General features: G+C 34.5%; 4 protein-coding genes across 9 annotated transcripts in view; 3 read left to right on the top strand and 1 right to left on the bottom strand.

Moving 5' to 3' along the window:
- Position 1: 1 nt before the first annotated feature.
- LOC126867030 (hypoxia up-regulated protein 1) lies at positions 2-6,156 on the top strand. 2 transcript variants are annotated; one of them, XM_050621124.1, is made up of 9 exons: positions 2-177; positions 675-812; positions 897-1,857; positions 1,959-2,221; positions 2,304-2,437; positions 2,511-2,704; positions 3,071-3,359; positions 3,448-3,877; positions 3,948-6,156. In XM_050621124.1, the coding sequence occupies exons 2-9, from the start codon at positions 675-677 to the stop codon at positions 4,353-4,355; spliced, it is 2,817 nt and encodes a 938-aa protein (XP_050477081.1). In that variant the 5' UTR covers positions 2-177; the 3' UTR covers positions 4,356-6,156. The 2 variants fall into 2 exon arrangements, with proteins under 2 accessions (XP_050477081.1, XP_050477080.1); XM_050621123.1 differs by having other exon boundaries at positions 4-177; positions 2,511-2,749.
- Positions 6,157-6,483: 327 nt separating this feature from the next.
- Positions 6,484-7,774, top strand: LOC126867077 (uncharacterized). Its single transcript, XM_050621217.1, has 5 exons — positions 6,484-6,772; positions 6,850-7,052; positions 7,152-7,275; positions 7,348-7,549; positions 7,622-7,774. The coding sequence occupies exons 1-5, from the start codon at positions 6,719-6,721 to the stop codon at positions 7,675-7,677; spliced, it is 639 nt and encodes a 212-aa protein (XP_050477174.1). The 5' UTR covers positions 6,484-6,718; the 3' UTR covers positions 7,678-7,774.
- Positions 7,582-8,672, bottom strand: LOC126867081 (N-alpha-acetyltransferase 38-B, NatC auxiliary subunit). Its single transcript, XM_050621221.1, has 2 exons — positions 8,412-8,672; positions 7,582-8,152 (listed from the first exon to the last, which is right to left on the bottom strand). Exons 1-2 carry the CDS (start codon positions 8,472-8,474, stop codon positions 7,910-7,912), a joined length of 306 nt encoding a protein of 101 aa, XP_050477178.1. The 5' UTR covers positions 8,475-8,672; the 3' UTR covers positions 7,582-7,909.
- A 157-nt stretch (positions 8,673-8,829) lies between these two features.
- Positions 8,830-16,164, top strand: part of LOC126867028 (unconventional myosin-IXb) — a 91,598-nt gene continuing 84,263 nt past the window's right edge. For 4 of the 5 annotated variants that reach the window (XM_050621114.1, XM_050621113.1, XM_050621117.1 and 1 more), the window contains exons 1-2: positions 8,830-9,460; positions 9,549-9,678. The gene's annotated coding sequence lies outside the window, so the exon portion shown is untranslated. Of the gene's footprint in view, positions 9,461-9,548; positions 9,679-15,296; positions 16,001-16,164 lie in introns of those variants that run through there. The other variant, XM_050621115.1, reaches the window with a different exon arrangement.

The raw sequence follows: 16,164 nt of genomic DNA on the forward strand, positions 1-16,164 counted from the left end.
CCAATCCCGTTGTGCCACACAAACACATGGTTCTTGTTCAGTTTGACGAAACAGTAAGAGGTGTACGTTGTTTTTCTTGTTTTAAACAAATTAAAACGTACGCAGACCTATGTCCAATGGTTTAAGGATTGTAGTATTTTTGTCGTCAGACTAACGTTTTTAGAATAAAAAGAAAAAGTGAGTAATGCTGTTTGAAATTATTTCTCAGTTTTCTGGATAGCATAACCAAGTTTGACAATCTTATGGAAATCCTCATGCAATTAAAAGTACTATCTTTTGTACGGTTAAAAGTGTCTTTTAAGAATGAACATCAGTTTTTAGACAAATTTCTTGTGTATTGTTTCATAGATATTTATTTCTAGTTATAAAATATATAGCGCAATTTCGTGTTCTTATTGCAATATGTAATTTAAGTCATCTTTTAAATACTGTGCTATTGAATGCTATGATTTGTCTTTATATAATTCTTTTATTAAATAAATTAAGTTAGCTTCTATATTTTTCTGTTTAAAATCCTTTTAAATGTGAAATAATTAGCTAACAATGTTTAGTAAATTAACACATGTAATAAATATTTTTTTATAAATTAAATTTAAATGTACCACAGATTGTGAATTTATGTATATAGCAATATAAAGATTTATATATGTATTCTTATCTGTTCTAAATTATAGATGAAACCAGATAAACTAAATATGTCTATTATTTGGTTGCTATTGATTACTATTGCATCTTTTATTGACTATAGCAATGGAGTTGCGGTTATGAGCATTGATATGGGTAGTGAGTCAATGAAAGTTGCTATTGTTTCAGTAAGTAAATCCATATTATTGAACCTTCAATAAATTTTGTTATTTACAAGTTTCATTAATATTATTAATTAATGATTTACCTAGCCTGGTGTTCCTATGGAAATAGCTTTAAATAAAGAGTCAAAGAGGAAGACACCAGTTACAATTGCATTTAGAAATGGAGAAAGAAGTTTTGGAGAAGATGCTCAAGTAGTGGGAATCAGATCACCTCAAAACAGTTTTTCTTATATTCTAGATCTTTTAGGAAAAAGTATAGATAATCCTATGGTAGAGCTTTATAAGAAAAGATTTCCATATTATCATATTATATCTGATGATGAGCGTAAAACAATTGCATTTAGACTGGATGAAAATACCACATATACCCCAGAAGAATTGCTTGCACAAATTTTGCATAAAGGAAAAGAATTTGCAGAAAATTCAGCTGGCCAAAAGATCAGTGAAGCAGTAATAACTGTTCCAGGGTTCTTTAATCAAATTGAAAGAAGAGCCCTTATGCAAGCAGCTGATCTTGCAGGAATCAAAGTTTTGCAACTTATTAATGATTATACTGCAGTTGCGTTAAATTATGGAATTTTCCGTAGTAAAGAGATAAATGACACTGCACATTATGTAATGTTCTATGACATGGGAGCTAGTAGTACAACTGCAACAATTGTCAGTTATCAGAATGTGAAAACAAAGGAAAAAGGATTTGTTGAAACTAATCCACATGTTACTATTTTGGGTGTGGGTTATGATCGTATTTTAGGAGGGCTAGAAGTGCAAATTAGATTACAACACCATTTGGCAAAAGAATTTGATGCTCTAAACAAAACAACAAGCTCTGTGTTTAGCAATTCAAGAGCAATGGCAAAACTTTTTAAGGAAGCTGGCCGTGTTAAGAATGTATTAAGTGCAAATACTGATCATTTTGCTCAAATTGAAGGATTAATAGAGGAACACGACTTTAGATTGCAAGTTACCAGAGACAAACTAGAGGAACTTTGTGCTGATTTATTTGAGCGAGTAGCAAATCCGATTAAGATTGCTTTAAAAACATCAGGTATATTGAAATACATTAATAAATAAGACACCAGGTATATTGAAATAAATTAAGTTAAAATATGTTTATTATATTATCATAAATTAATGTAAATCTTATAGGTTTAACAATGGATGTTATATCTCAAGTTGTATTAGTGGGAGCTGCAACCAGAATGCCAAAAATACAAGAGCATCTAAGTCAGTATCTAACAGTTGAATTGTCTAAAAACATCAACACAGATGAGGCAGCTGCATTAGGTGCAGTATATAAAGCTGCAGATCTTAGTAAAGGGTTTAAAGTAAAGAAATTTGTTACTAAAGATGCTGTACTGTTTCCTATACATATTGTTTTTGATAGAACAGTTGATAACAGAGTGAAACAAGTAAGTTTCCACATTATACATTATTATCTTTTAATTTTTGTTAAAGGTAGATATATTATTTAAATGTATATGGTTCTTTTAGGTAAAAAAATCATTATTTAGCAAAATGAATCCTTATCCACAGAAGAAAATTATCACATTTAATAAATACACAGAAAATTTCCAATTTCATATCAATTATGCTGAATTAGATTACTTATCACCTAATGAAATAGCGTATGTATATTTAATATTTCTTCTTTAAAGTATATTAATAGTTATATTTGTTACTATAATCTTTTAATTTTAGTGTTATCGGTAATTTCAATTTGTCTACTATAACTTTATCTGGTATAAATGAAGCGCTAGATAAACATGCTAAAGATGGTGCAGAAAGTAAAGGAATTAAAGCACATTTTGCCATGGATGAAAGTGGCATACTTAATTTGGTGAATGTAGAATTAGTATCAGAAAAATCAAGTTCAGCTCCAGATGAAGAAGAGGGTACTTTTTCAATACTTGGCTCGACTATTAGTAAACTTTTTGCAGGTTTGTGTAAAATGCATTGCAAAAAATGTTATAATCTTTTTTCCTTTTGTTTGTTCTTTTCCTTTTCATAAATGTTTGTAGTAAAGAATTGTAATTAAGAAAATCATTAGAACCAAAAATATAGAACCATTTTTTGCAAGCATTTATGAAATATTAGATGATATGGAAGAAAGTTAAAGTACACTTTAAAAATAAGTGTAAATTGTCAAATGCATTGTAACTTTACAAGATTATTGAAAGGAAGTGTAATTACATTTGACATAACTTTCTCGTCAATGTGAATGAAGTATTGAGATAGATATGTATAATTAAAAAATGTAGGGTCAGAAGACAAAGATGGAAAAACAGAGGAATCATTAAAAGAAGATACAAAGCCAGTTCATGAAGAACCTGAATACTCTGATCTAAAAAAAGAGGCAGAAGAAAAAACAAAAAAGAAAAATGAGAGTACAATTGCTGAGGATAAAACATTAAATAAAACTGAGAAAGTAGAAAAAGAGAAAGAAAAAAAGCCCACGATTATAACGATTAAAGAACCTATCAAAGCAGATGAAATCAAGTTAGGATCACAGATACTTTCTGGAGACAAACTTGTTGAATCTCGAGAGAAGTAAGTATAATAGCCAATTAGATAATAATTTCATGTAAAATATTTATTGTATATAATTTAACTTGAATACCATATATGGCTATTTTAGATTGCATCGTTTAGATGTGTATGATTTCGAGAAAACAAAACGTGAAACAGCTTTAAATAATTTGGAAACATTTATAATTGATGCTCAACAAAAATTAGAATCCGAAGAATATGCGGCTGCTGCTACTTCTCAAGAAGCAGAAAACATACTTAAAGCATGTTCTGAGATTTCTGAGTGGCTATATGAAGATGGATTCAGTGTAACTGCTGAAATATATGAGGAAAAATTGTTACAACTCCAAAAACTTACTAATGATGTATATGAACGCGTGTATGAACATAGAGAACGCCCAGAAGTATTAAAAGGCATGACTTCTATGTTAAATGGAAGTACAACTTTTTTAAATAATATGCGCAATTTAAGTTTATCGAGTGAAATCTTTACTCAAGTTGAGATAGAAACATTAGAGAAAGTAATTAATGAAACTCAGGTAAATTATTTAATCATATCTTGTTATAAATTTATTGAATAATTGATCGTATAATTATTTCCATTTATAGGAATACTATGACACAATTATCAAATCGTTTGCTGAGACAGCTTTATATGAAACAGTGAAATATAAAGTTCGTGATATTGCAAATAAAATGGCATTGCTTGATAGAGAAGTGAAGTATCTCATAAATAAGGCAAAAATATGGAGACCAAAGCAAGAATCTGCTACAAATCATACAGAGAGCACAAATGAGAATGCAACAAATACGAAAGAGGGACCGGAATCTGAACCTGTTCTTAAATCAACAGCTGATTCTGAAACGGAAAATTTTCAGAGCGAAGATACGTCTGAAAATAGAAAAGTACAAAATGAAAAATCATTAGATTCAGAAGAATCAACAGATTCATCAAAGGATAACGAACCTGAGATGATTCATGAAAATACTCAAGAAGGAATACATCAAGAACTTTAAAAAAGGATTTATTTTAAAGTGTGTGATTCTTATTATTGGCCGATTGCATCTCGGTTAATACGTTACATAATTGACTAGATTTCATTATATGCAAGCTGATGGATCCACACAAGGAAGATGTCACTCACTAGATAGAACATCAATAGAAAAATGTAATAACACTCTAGTAGTGGTTTTGGAAACTGCAGAAAATTTAAAAAAATGCATAATTTCGGGGAACTTGTTGAAAAGTTACTTTCTCTTTGATTTCGATGATTTTGGAATATGTCGTAAAGTTCAACATTTTGAATAGCTTTTTTCTACACATATAACCGGCAATTGGTCTTAGTTTTTGAGTTATACGTAAAAATATCCCGCCGCTTCCCCTTAGTTTTCAAGTTGGGTTGAATTAGTAGTAATATTAGTCCCCTTAACGGTATTATTATAAATAATGCTGGATTAATATTATTACTGACCCAATCTACATTGAAAACTAAGGTGGTGAAATATTTTTGCATATAACTTCAAAACTAAGACCGACCGTCGGTTATAAGTACAGGGAAAGTTGTTCAAAATATTGAATTTTACAACATATTTCAAAATAACGGAAATCAGAGAGAAAGTAGCTTTTCAACAAATTCCCTGAAATGGTGTATTTTTTTAAATTTCCTGCGGTTCCGGCGCAAAACCACTAGTGTTGTTAGATTTTTCTATCGAGGCTCTATCTAATGAATGACATCCTGCTTATGGGAATCCATCACCTTGCATATAATGAAATTTAGTCAGATAATTTGTTATGTTATAGAACAGATTTACGAGTGCATTTAAAAACTAAAATCAGATACGAAAAATTATGTGTTATTGTGGCTGGATGAATTATTTTGCGAATGTGAATACTAAATGTTATTTTAGTTAATTTCGTATATTTGTATAAGACTAAATACGGAACATGTAATTCGTTTCAAAACTATAAAAAAAGATAGCCGACCATTATATAAAAAATCATAAAACAATTTGTTTTCTTAAGTGCCAAGTAGTAACAGGTTTGAATAATAATTGAATAGTTTTAAACGATCATTATCAAAGAGCATTACATTTACTAAACGAATAAATTACCAGTATGAAGTCATTATGTACAAATGACATCGCTTTTCATATTTGGTCGGACTTCGTCTACTGTGAATATATTTAATTGTGATACTTGATACTATATTCTTAGATATGCTCTATGCTGTAGCTTAAAACTGATTTTCTACAAGCATCTACATCAAGCATTATAATTACATATACATACATATGGGACAACATCTTTACTAAAAAAATTCAATTCTTTTTTTACTCATTTTTTTTTACATTCCTGATCATTAATCCTCGTTACAAAACGCCTAACCTCACAGCACCTTATACGTGCCCCACTATATCTATAGTATAATTCCTTTTATAGTGCAACTATATATTTTATTTCGTTATAATCAAACGTATGCAGTTTGTTATAACGCCAATTAAACTAAGCGAGGTAAAATTACATCTAACAATATTATTTGTTTAAAAGGAGTTGCAATTTGTGTGTAAAATAACTTGTTTTTTTATGATTAGAACCATTCCAAATGAATCTAATTGTAATTTAAATTTATAAATTATATTATTTATTATTTTGGGCGAATAAAGGAGTTTGTAAGGTATTACCAAAGGAGGGGAAAATTAATATTACTTTCAGTTAATACATCGTCAAATTTGATAATTGTAAGAAAATATAGATACACAAAGTCTTCCTACAATCATATGTCGAATAAAATAAATTATAATTGTTTATTTATTTTTACATATTATGGCAACTAGTATTATTAATGTGTGATTCATAATTTTTCTTATTTCTTAGTGCATTATAAAAGATTTCAATATTTTAAATCTTATAAAATTTAAGATATTTTGTGTATTTTAATAATTACTGTATGATACATAAGATGTAATAAGCCTTACATTATTTATTACTTACGACAATTATAATAAAAGGCTATGAAATATCGTACTTAATTGTATTTCCACTCTTTTAAGAAATATATATTAAGATTCTTTCCGCATATCTTTAAAATTTGAAAGCTGTGATTATATTTGATTTAGTGTCATGTCGCTAGATCGTACCACAGTCGCGTAAAAATATTACATATAGTTCGGAAATAAATACAAGTTGCTTTGGTACTAACATCTATTTTTTGACGGATTTTTATGCAAATAAAATATGTATGTTACAATTTTAAATACGTGAATCAAAAATTCATTTTTCATGATGTATTAATTATTTGGTCGGTGTTATTCAAAACAATCACGTATCTTAACCCTGACTTTAATGACTTTATGAAAAGGAACATTTATTTATTAATGTCATGTCGTTGCGTCAACTTCTGCGTGTATTATTGAAAAGAGCTAGTCCTGTTATGGTAAAATCCTGAATTAGTTAAAAACATTCTAATTTTCTTATATCTTATCTTTGTTAATACTTTTTTTTATTATGCAGTATGCTACTAGCTTTACATTTGTAAACCAACCAGAAACTAATAAACCCACAGAAAATGATAAATTACAATTTGAACCTGTTGATATAAAAAAATTAACTCCTGAATATATGATACAACAATCAACTATAGATGCTGTTAACAGTGCAACTCAATCATTAACTGTTACATATACAGCCATAATGAAAACAAGTAAAGAATACAAGTAAGTAAATCTTCATGTAAAATAAAAAGGATTAAGTAACTTTATTGAAGTGTGACAAACCCTTTTGTTATATCAAAATCACATAAAAATATTTTACAGGGAATTGTTATGTGAATTAATTACCCTTTCAAGGGAAACCTTAGAGTTTAATGTTAGTGATTCACATTGGGACATGATAGTTGAACTAAGGTCACAAGTACAAAGTAAAAAAGAAATCTTAACTGTAAGAAAAGATAAAATAAATTTATATAGGGATATTAGATTTATTAAAAATATTCTTAATATGTTTTTGTAGAAATTAACAGGATATATTGAATATGTTCATAAAATGGCAGTAGCTGCTTCAGAATTAAGTTACTTGTCAGGATTGGATAATTTGTCTTTCACTCTTACTCAGAGAATAGATGATGCATTAAGGATTATAAAGGAAGAAGTTAATCATATTATGATACTTGAACAAGAATATTGTGGTGTACAAAAAGAATGTATACAAAATTGTAAGTATAATGAAATTAGTGCTACTATTAAATAAATTGATTCTTTTTAATTTTATTACATTTTCTTTACAGCCAGTAAAATAAATAATGAATCCGCAGATAAAGAGAAACCAAATGAATTCATCTAGTTTGATGAAATATTTTTTGTTTACAGTTTATAGTTTATGTTTAAGTTTTTGTACAGTAAGTAGCAACATGTTGAAAATAAATTATATACACATCTTACTTTCTTCTTTAGTAATCTTATTCACATTACTGAGTATATTTTTAGAAATACAGAGATAATAAAATTCTATATAATTCGAAAAAATAGAGGACAATAAATTTTCTATAGCTAGTTTTAAACAAAACAATTGCTCATCAAGCATCAAGATGTATTGTTACAATATGTCTACCAGGTATCATTACTAAACCAAGAGTTCTTGCTTCTGTATGATCCTCTGACAAAAATTCTGAACATGATCCTAAAATCACATTGGCATCACGGTCAGTACATAAGAATGCACCTATTAAAATACGCCCATCTGTCATTTTTATTCTTAAGTTTCGATTTAGCCATCCACGTAATTTTTGCTTTGCTGGAGATTCCTCTGTATTAACAGCCTATTATAAGTGCATAAATAAACTCATACTAACTTAATTCACAACACATATATGTTACTATTAATACGATAATTATATACAACAGTAGAAACATGTTAAACAATGAAATATTACTGTCAGACATGGAAGGTTAAATACTTTTTAAGTAAACACAAATGTAACCTCTTAAACAAGACTTGTAACCTATACTACAAAGCTATTTATGATAATAATGTTTCTATTCTAAAATATTGTATGAAATATGCAATTACGAAGTTACCTCTCCATTTTCGTGAATATAATCATCATTTGTTATATTAGACACGTTATGCCCTTCTTTCATGTCTATTTTCTTATTTGTTTAGTTATTGCTTCAAGTAGAAGGATATTAATTCAACTTGTCAATGTATACACCTCTCACAAAACTACTAAAAAAAAATAAAATCTCTTTCCTGATGTTCTTATATTTCTATAAATTTCTGAGACATATAAAACTCAAATTCTTCAGATATTCACAATGTAAACAGTCCACATTAAATCATAAATGAGGTATAGGATAGATATGACACCCAACAGATTTTTGTCTCACACATTTCAGCGTCTCTACAGCCCTCTTACCATTTTATTATTATCGTCTATGTCTTGTCTGCTCTCAGTCGATAAATTTTGCAAGACTTAATCAGGTTTTAATCAATTCCCTTACTAACTATGTTTTATTTTCGATCAATATTAGTCATTTTATACTTTCATATATGAATAATGATTTTTATAAACTTTCTCAAAACAGTTTACTTTCTTTAATACTGAAACGAGTACACATAGATGGCGATAATACCTCCGTTTAATCGAAGATTAAATATGTATTGAAATTATAGTCATTTTTAGAATAGTAATAATTTTGTAAAGGATGCTTTTTATAAATACAGAGAAATATCTTAGGAAGCCATACATTAAACAGAATAAGTTAATTTTATTTAATAATTTAAAGTTATAAATTTGGAGTTGCAATAACGAAAGGGAATCATTTCTATTCTCCAGTATTGTTTAATTAAAAATGCGCGCGGAATTGTTTCAAATGACGCCATCTGACATGCTTTTTTTGCATTTACAAAAAGCAAGGTATGTGAAAACTGACGTTCCTTATTAGTTTATAACTTTTATTTGGAATGGCGAAATACTGTCACAAGCAAATATAAATATAATATTCTATGAAATAAATACTGTGTGTTATTTCTAGTTAGTTGACCTGTGATGTCAATAAATAGTTGTATGCATCAATTGGCGTATCACACTTGCAACAACAAGAGTTGGAATTTTATTATGGATTAGGTATGTATAATTTTATAGTTATAAGATTTACTTCTTTGATTTGATTTTGTTCCATTAAGCATTACTAGTTCCCGTGTATGTTATTTAGGAGCAGTGTTTGTAACATCCTCGTTTAAATGCTAGAGCAGGTTACGTGCGTCGGTGTAACGAACGGTTAAACGTCCTCTTGATTTCTGTGTCGTCAGATGAAATATGCGGACAACGTGTTGCGGCAATTTGTACGTAATTTGTAGCTTTAATATACGATACAGTTAAAGTAAGTTTAGTTCTTTTTCTGTGTCATAGAAGGGTACATACGATATGAACAGTTTCTTAAATCAAAGGAAAATAATTCCTATTAATTTCCTGAGGCAATAATTATTTTTCAAATGATTTATTTGTCAAAAGAAAAAAAAAATATGGCAGAAACGAAGTTGGCCCGTGTCAACGCGTTAACATTTTCAGAATTTCCTGATCGTTTGATAGCGGTTCTGTTCTTTCTTACTCGATATATTCTTTTTACACGTATGTATGTATATATAAGTGTTTCTCTCGCAAGTTTCGTGTGCCATGTGTTCGTTGAATGGAAATGACCCGCGGTATAATGTTACACGGTAAAAAAAATGGCGGTGGTCCAACTGCTCTTGCCGGTCCAGATTTTAATCTTCACCCGGGGAACGAGAAAAAGCAAGAATGTTGTAATCTTGATTCAAACATCTGTGAGAAGAGGCTACCAAGAGGGGTTTAGGAATTTTTTTAGCTGAGAGAAACTGACTACGTTCATTCCTCTTATATGAAAAAGTAACTTTTTATTATTTGATTTGAACTTTGTTCTTGTACGATGAGAATGATTTTCAACGTACTTATTTTGCTTCATATTCCTTAGAAGTTTCACATAACCTAAGATTCATAACGTGATTCTTTTCATAAATTGTTGTTTTTTTAAACAGGTTATTTATCGCTGTAGTAAACAAACAAGTATTCTACGGTACTCTTCGAACGAGCTTCAGCGCATGGAATTCTCGATCGTTACGCTACATTTGTGTGAAACTCTTAATTAAATGTTATACCGATTATTTTCAAGAAATTAACTTGGACGGCGGCTGGTGAAATTAATCAAACTGAAAATTGACTTGATTTATTGGAGGTCGAGGAGAGGATTATTAATTAGCATCACCACGTGCAATTAAACTTCCATTAATAAAATACCATGGGAATTGGCTTATCTGAATATTACATACCCATCTAGACAGATAAAAACAGAAACTATTTCAATTATTTGCGTGATGTATTTTCTCAGAACTTGTAAAATCTAGGAACATATAGTACCTACTTGTACATAAAGTTTTTCTTTCTTTTTTTCGTGAATCTAATGATAATTATCACTATGTAGAATATTCGAGAGTATCGAAATCGACATCAATATAAAGAAAACAAAAGGATTGGATGTTTGCTTCGCCTTAGCCGTGTATTAGAATTAATTATGTATTAATTTCAGTAATGCTGTTTCGTCATCGAGCGTTGATAATTCGGCGAAAAGTGGGGGTGTGGTTGAGGCCGTGGGGAATTATCGTACCAGCTTTTATCGGGGCCCATTGTTGCCTAAATATACCGGGGTTATTTTGAAACCGCGTTGCCGAGCGGGCGTTACGCTTATTTCGCTCATTACCGGGGCTGGGCTTTAGCTGTCTTTCATGCGGTTCGAATGATAATTCAATTATGCCCGCCGTTTACACGCGCCAGCCGGAATGGCTTGCGAGAGCATGAATATCGTATACTCGGCTCTGGTAACACCGGCCAGAACCCACCACACGTGCTATACTTACCCTAATGGATAACGAATGCGTGTCTCGTAAAAGTTCGCCCCGAGGAGCGTTTAAGCCGATCCAGTGACCAGATTTATATAACGGGTGTTCCTCGTACTTTGTCGAACTTCAACGCGATGTTCTTCTTCGGCAGGACCATGACAATTCTATTCGTCAAATCAAAGAAGTCGGAGATTATATACATTCATTTCTATTGCATTTCTTTATTTATCCTTAAATTTATCTTTACATAGATAATCATCAGATTTTCTGTTCAGACCAATTATTTTCAGAGAGAGAGAGAGAGAGAGAGAGTCCTTGATGAATTTCGAGGGACATAGTTTGAAGTTTAGAAGGCAGAGAAGATTTTAAGAACTGTTGAATGGAGGAAATGAAGATATTAAGCGTAACTTAGCAAGGATAAAAAGATACTTTTTTCGAGAATTCCTTATTAAGGGGCGAAACCAAATGAAGCTTCCCAGCTTGAAAATTGTCAAGTTCCGAGACTGCACAGGGTCGATGTGTTGCATGGAGAAATTGCGCGTTGTCAGCTGGCGAAACTCGATGGTAAATTAGAAAGTGGCGAGGCGCAATCGTGTCCCCTAAGGCTGGGCGTCGGGTAGGCGGTCCCAAACACAAAGTTAAACGGTCTCCCGGCACCTTGTTGGCCGTCCTCTTTTATTCATACACGCGACACAAGCTCGGGTCCCTTGTCGAGTGTAATTATTCTTAGCAAGTGGAGAGATATCGACGAACCAAGGGACAATTATTTTTTCCCCTTTTGTTAATTAGCGCTCTACGCATCTTTTTCTCACTCTCTCTCTTGTTTTTCCCCCACAGGTTTTTTTTACTTTTTTACCTAGCCCCTCGTCATTCCTCCGATTTCGAATAATCGATTCAATATTCACATCTTTTCATCTTTATGTCTATATTTATATCTGATAATCGTGGATTTATCGAATCTCAAGGCAGTAATTTCGGGTGAAGTTCCGTTTGACGAATGAAAACAATTAATAATCGGCGGCGGCGTGTGATCTTAGTCTGCGATTCGCATCGTTAACGTTATTTGTTACACGTTGCAACGTCCCACATGGACGGTGGGGGTTAGTCGAGCAGACACGGGGTAGAAGAGAAGGCGTCGCGTGGATTTTTTCTGGAGACGATCGAGAGATCTGCGTGGATAGTCGCGATGATCGATCGTGGTCGGTGGATCGCGCGAAACTCGTTTGACTTGTCAATCACGTACCCGCTTCCCTTAACCCGTGACTGAGCGTATTTATCGTCGGATTAGTGTCCCGGGTGTTGGACGTCTCGCCAAAGATGAATTTCTGCCCTCTGATTTTTCACGTTCGTGTTAAGATTCTCCTCTCCGCCGTTTTCTTTCTTCCTTTTTTCTTTTTCTCTTTTTATTTATTTCTCGACGAAGAATTTCGTTTATCTGATGAAGGTAATGTTACGATGTACGTACATACATCGATGGAACGTGTTCCGCCGCTGGCTTCTAGCCGGTGTTAGCGTAATTTTCGCGCTCTCCTGAAAGTATTACAAGCAGGCTTACGATCACGTCACGCTGTTTCCTTCGTTGTTCTTTTTTATCAGATATCAGAAAGACGGTGAATAACCGTAAGTTGTAATTCTTGGAGAATCATGCGGAGGGAACGTGTACTGTTAAGTACTTTGTTGTTAAGCACGTGCGTACATTCTGGTTATTTGTTTTTTTTTTTAACCTTCGTTTAATCGGTCTGGATACAAGTCCCATAAAACGCAGCGAGTTATTTAAATCAGTTTGATGAAATCTATTTATCTACCTACATTTATTACTTATACATCGTTTCGTAGTCTTAAAATGTATTCAAGATACATTTGTAAGATTTAAAGTACGCGAAGAACGCGAATCGCGAGGTTAAATATGGAAGAGAAGTTTGTTCATATGGATTCCTCCGTTTATTCTCGGCTCATGATCTTTGAATATGTTTTAAAGGGAGATCAGAGGGACAGAAAACATCGGGATACGACGTACGACGTACAATTAAACACGGTGGCGCGGCAGAAGCGATCGATTGTATAGGTGCACGCGTCGCGTCGGTCCGCTATTTTCTTCCGTTTGGCCGGTGTCGCGTGGGGGTTAATTGGCAGTCGGAGAAAAGGCTTTCATTAGAGGGCCCCGTGATGCATCGTCGCGCGACAGAAGCGAGGCGGACGCAACGATCCTCCCCCTTCCCCTTATGAGCATCGAAGTCGAAGAGGAAGAATACAAGAGCGAAGGTGGACAGGGAGCAGGGACAGAGCACGCGGAAGACAAAAAGAAGGAGCCATGGAACGAAAGGGAGCGAGGGTAAAGAGGACGATCAAGGGGACGAGATTAAACGAGGGACAGAGACGGAAATTGAGGCATAAAGCTTGAGGAGTAGCGATGGACTCGATTCGTCCAGAGAAGACAGAATCACGGAGTTCAAACGTTGCATTTAGAAGTCAGAAACTAAAACTGAATGTAAAATCGGACGTAATCTCATGGCGCAGAGGAGAATAAAACGAGCGATATAACGAGATTTAACGCGTTTTCTTCTTGTTCACGTTCTAGTTGCGTGATTCAGTCATCGCATCTACGATCCTTTCTCGGTGTTCTTCAGAAATTCTAACGTAGCCAGAGAGGAAGATCCGTCCAAGTACATACTTATCTTCGAGATCACTGCTCGAATTTCTCAAATTCATTAAGATTATTAAGTCTTCGAAGAAGACGGTGCGGCGGTTGGAGTTCGAGCAGCGAGACACGGAGGATTGTAACAGAAGACATCGGGGAGGCAGTAACGGGAGCAAGCAGGAAGAGGCAACGTGGGGAGGACAACTGCGAGTAGACAAACGAGGAAAGGAGAGAATCGGAGGGAAGTGGAAGGAGTACCGGTGACTGGCAGCCTCTGGCTCCGATGTCTCGTTTACCATAATACAAGGCCTTCGGTGAGGGGCAGTCTGTACGGCTGGAGGATGCACAGGGACCCTCCTCGAAACGGTAGCAATGTATCAGAAGACCGTGAAAAGCGCATCGCGGACGGCCGCGGATCCATGGACTTAAAGGACGCGCACTAGAGACACGTGATATCCTGTCGTGGGTTCTGTCTCTTCTATCGTTGTACCACGACGTTGTTACGAGGCGTACCTGTGCTTTTACACGACGTGGAAAGAACGATCGCGAGAACCTGCTGGATATTGTGCCTGCCGCGCGGATGTACATACCGGCGAAGACGGACAGGCAGGAAGAGCGACTAGATAGATGTAGGATTTGGTTGTCGTCGGGTGTAGAAGAGGTATCATTAGAGGCTGGGCGATTTATTAGCTTGTCTTTAATCAAAGGCCATTAAACCTGTATGATTATCTCTAATGTTGGATACCGCTTTAGTTGAAGAGAAAGTATCGAAATTTCGGGTTCGAAGAATTACCATCTTTGTCGGTTATCACCTTTGGCTACTGATTAATGATCTATATACAGCAATTAACATATTTTCCAACGTCTTTTTAATGGTAAAAAATGGTCGATAAAGTTGTACGTAGACGAGAAACAATTTCTCCGAGAATTCGAGAGCGATAAAGTTGGTGGAAGTGTTGTGTATGGGTGCACATATGCAGGTCGCTCGAGACAGAAACGTAAGGGAAGAGTAGCCGTGGTTGTCGTCGACGACGAGCACATCTGCAAATTAAGCGAGCGCACACCGCTTGCCAACTGTTTCTTCGCAGACGTCGAAAAGTGGAAAATCTTGGAATATCTCGTTCGTTATACGTGATTTCTGCAGTCTACTCTCTGCCTTTCGTCCTGAGGATATCCCGGATGCTTTCGTACTTAACAATTATACGAGAATGCGACTCGTGACTGTCCCCGGTATCGTTTCGTCGTAAGTTTCGCCAGTTCCCTACCACAAATATTTGCCGTTCCAGTGCTTTTTCCTTTCCTCCTTTCGCAAGTATTTACCACTTTTATTCGTACGCTTTTTCTTTTAAAACTCTCATATCTATCTTTTTTTTTATTATTTTCTTTTTCAATATGCTTTTTGTACATGCTCAATTATCGATTGCAATGTCGACTCAGAACCAGTTTCTATTAAGGATATCTTACCAATCTTTCTTCTTCTACACAGAAATTTATCTCTTCTTCGTTCTTGCCCATTCGACACGATCCGATATCTCTCGAAACGCGTCCTCGAACGCGCTCCACGCCATAAGCACGATGTCACGTCCGTACAATTAGCTATGGCAAAAAAGAAGAAGGAAGAAGGAAGCCAGGATTTTCAGGTGGGCAACGGTTTCGGTACGCAGGGATACCATTTGACGGACCATTCCTCGTCCTCCCTTTCTACCAAGAAGGACGCTCTCCCGAGGATCTTACTCCTTCCTCCCTCTTCTCGTTCTTCTCTCCCTCTCTTTCCTCTTCCTTTCCCATCCCTCCTACTCCCGTCTACTTCTCTTTCGGCCGCTCTGCTCTCTGTCTCTTACCATTTCGAGGCCGCTGTCTTCGTTTCACCCGGCCGTGCGATCCGCACACGCCACTTCTTCTTCAGTGGCCGCTGGTACCACTCTCGGCTAGATCGCGCCAAGCACACCTCCTCTTGTGTTTCCTTCTTCTTCTTCTTATCCACCACCACCACCACCACCACCACCACCCAGCGGCATCGTCGCGGCCAGCATCGCTTCACCACCACTCGCTGGTGAACACCACGTCCACTCCACCTCTTTTGCTATTCTTCCAACTCGATGAAGTAACGCGCCGGTACGTGCACGCGTCTCTTCCGGAACTTAGGTGGCATTCGTTCGATCCATGCGTTCCTAAACGAAATCGGCAAGTTCCAGTGGATCTGATCAAAAAATTAGTCTGTGTTCGATCACGAGTGAAACTTCGTACAAGGATAAAAGAAACGTGCCGAGTTCGTTTAA

The sequence above is a fragment of the Bombus huntii genome, chromosome 6, assembly GCF_024542735.1.
Source record: "Bombus huntii isolate Logan2020A chromosome 6, iyBomHunt1.1, whole genome shotgun sequence".
NCBI lineage: Eukaryota > Metazoa > Arthropoda > Insecta > Hymenoptera > Apidae > Bombus > Bombus huntii.

Bases quoted from the DNA above. Each gene is read 5' to 3' on its own strand.
- LOC126867030 (XM_050621123.1), top strand. From the start codon at position 675: ATGAAACCAGATAAACTAAATATGTCTATTATTTGGTTGCTATTGATT. The intron at 1,858-1,958 runs GTATATTGAAAT...TAAATCTTATAG, and splicing joins GATTGCTTTAAAAACATCAG to GTTTAACAATGGATGTTATA. The intron at 3,360-3,447 runs GTAAGTATAATA...TGGCTATTTTAG, and splicing joins CTTGTTGAATCTCGAGAGAA to ATTGCATCGTTTAGATGTGT.
- LOC126867077 (XM_050621217.1), top strand. From the start codon at position 6,719: ATGTCGTTGCGTCAACTTCTGCGTGTATTATTGAAAAGAGCTAGTCCT. The intron at 6,773-6,849 runs GTAAAATCCTGA...TTTATTATGCAG, and splicing joins AAAGAGCTAGTCCTGTTATG to TATGCTACTAGCTTTACATT. The intron at 7,550-7,621 runs GTAAGTATAATG...TTTTCTTTACAG, and splicing joins AAAAGAATGTATACAAAATT to CCAGTAAAATAAATAATGAA.
- LOC126867081 (XM_050621221.1), bottom strand. From the start codon at position 8,474: ATGAAAGAAGGGCATAACGTGTCTAATATAACAAATGATGATTATATT. The intron at 8,153-8,411 runs GTAACTTCGTAA...CACTTATAATAG, and splicing joins ATATTCACGAAAATGGAGAG to GCTGTTAATACAGAGGAATC.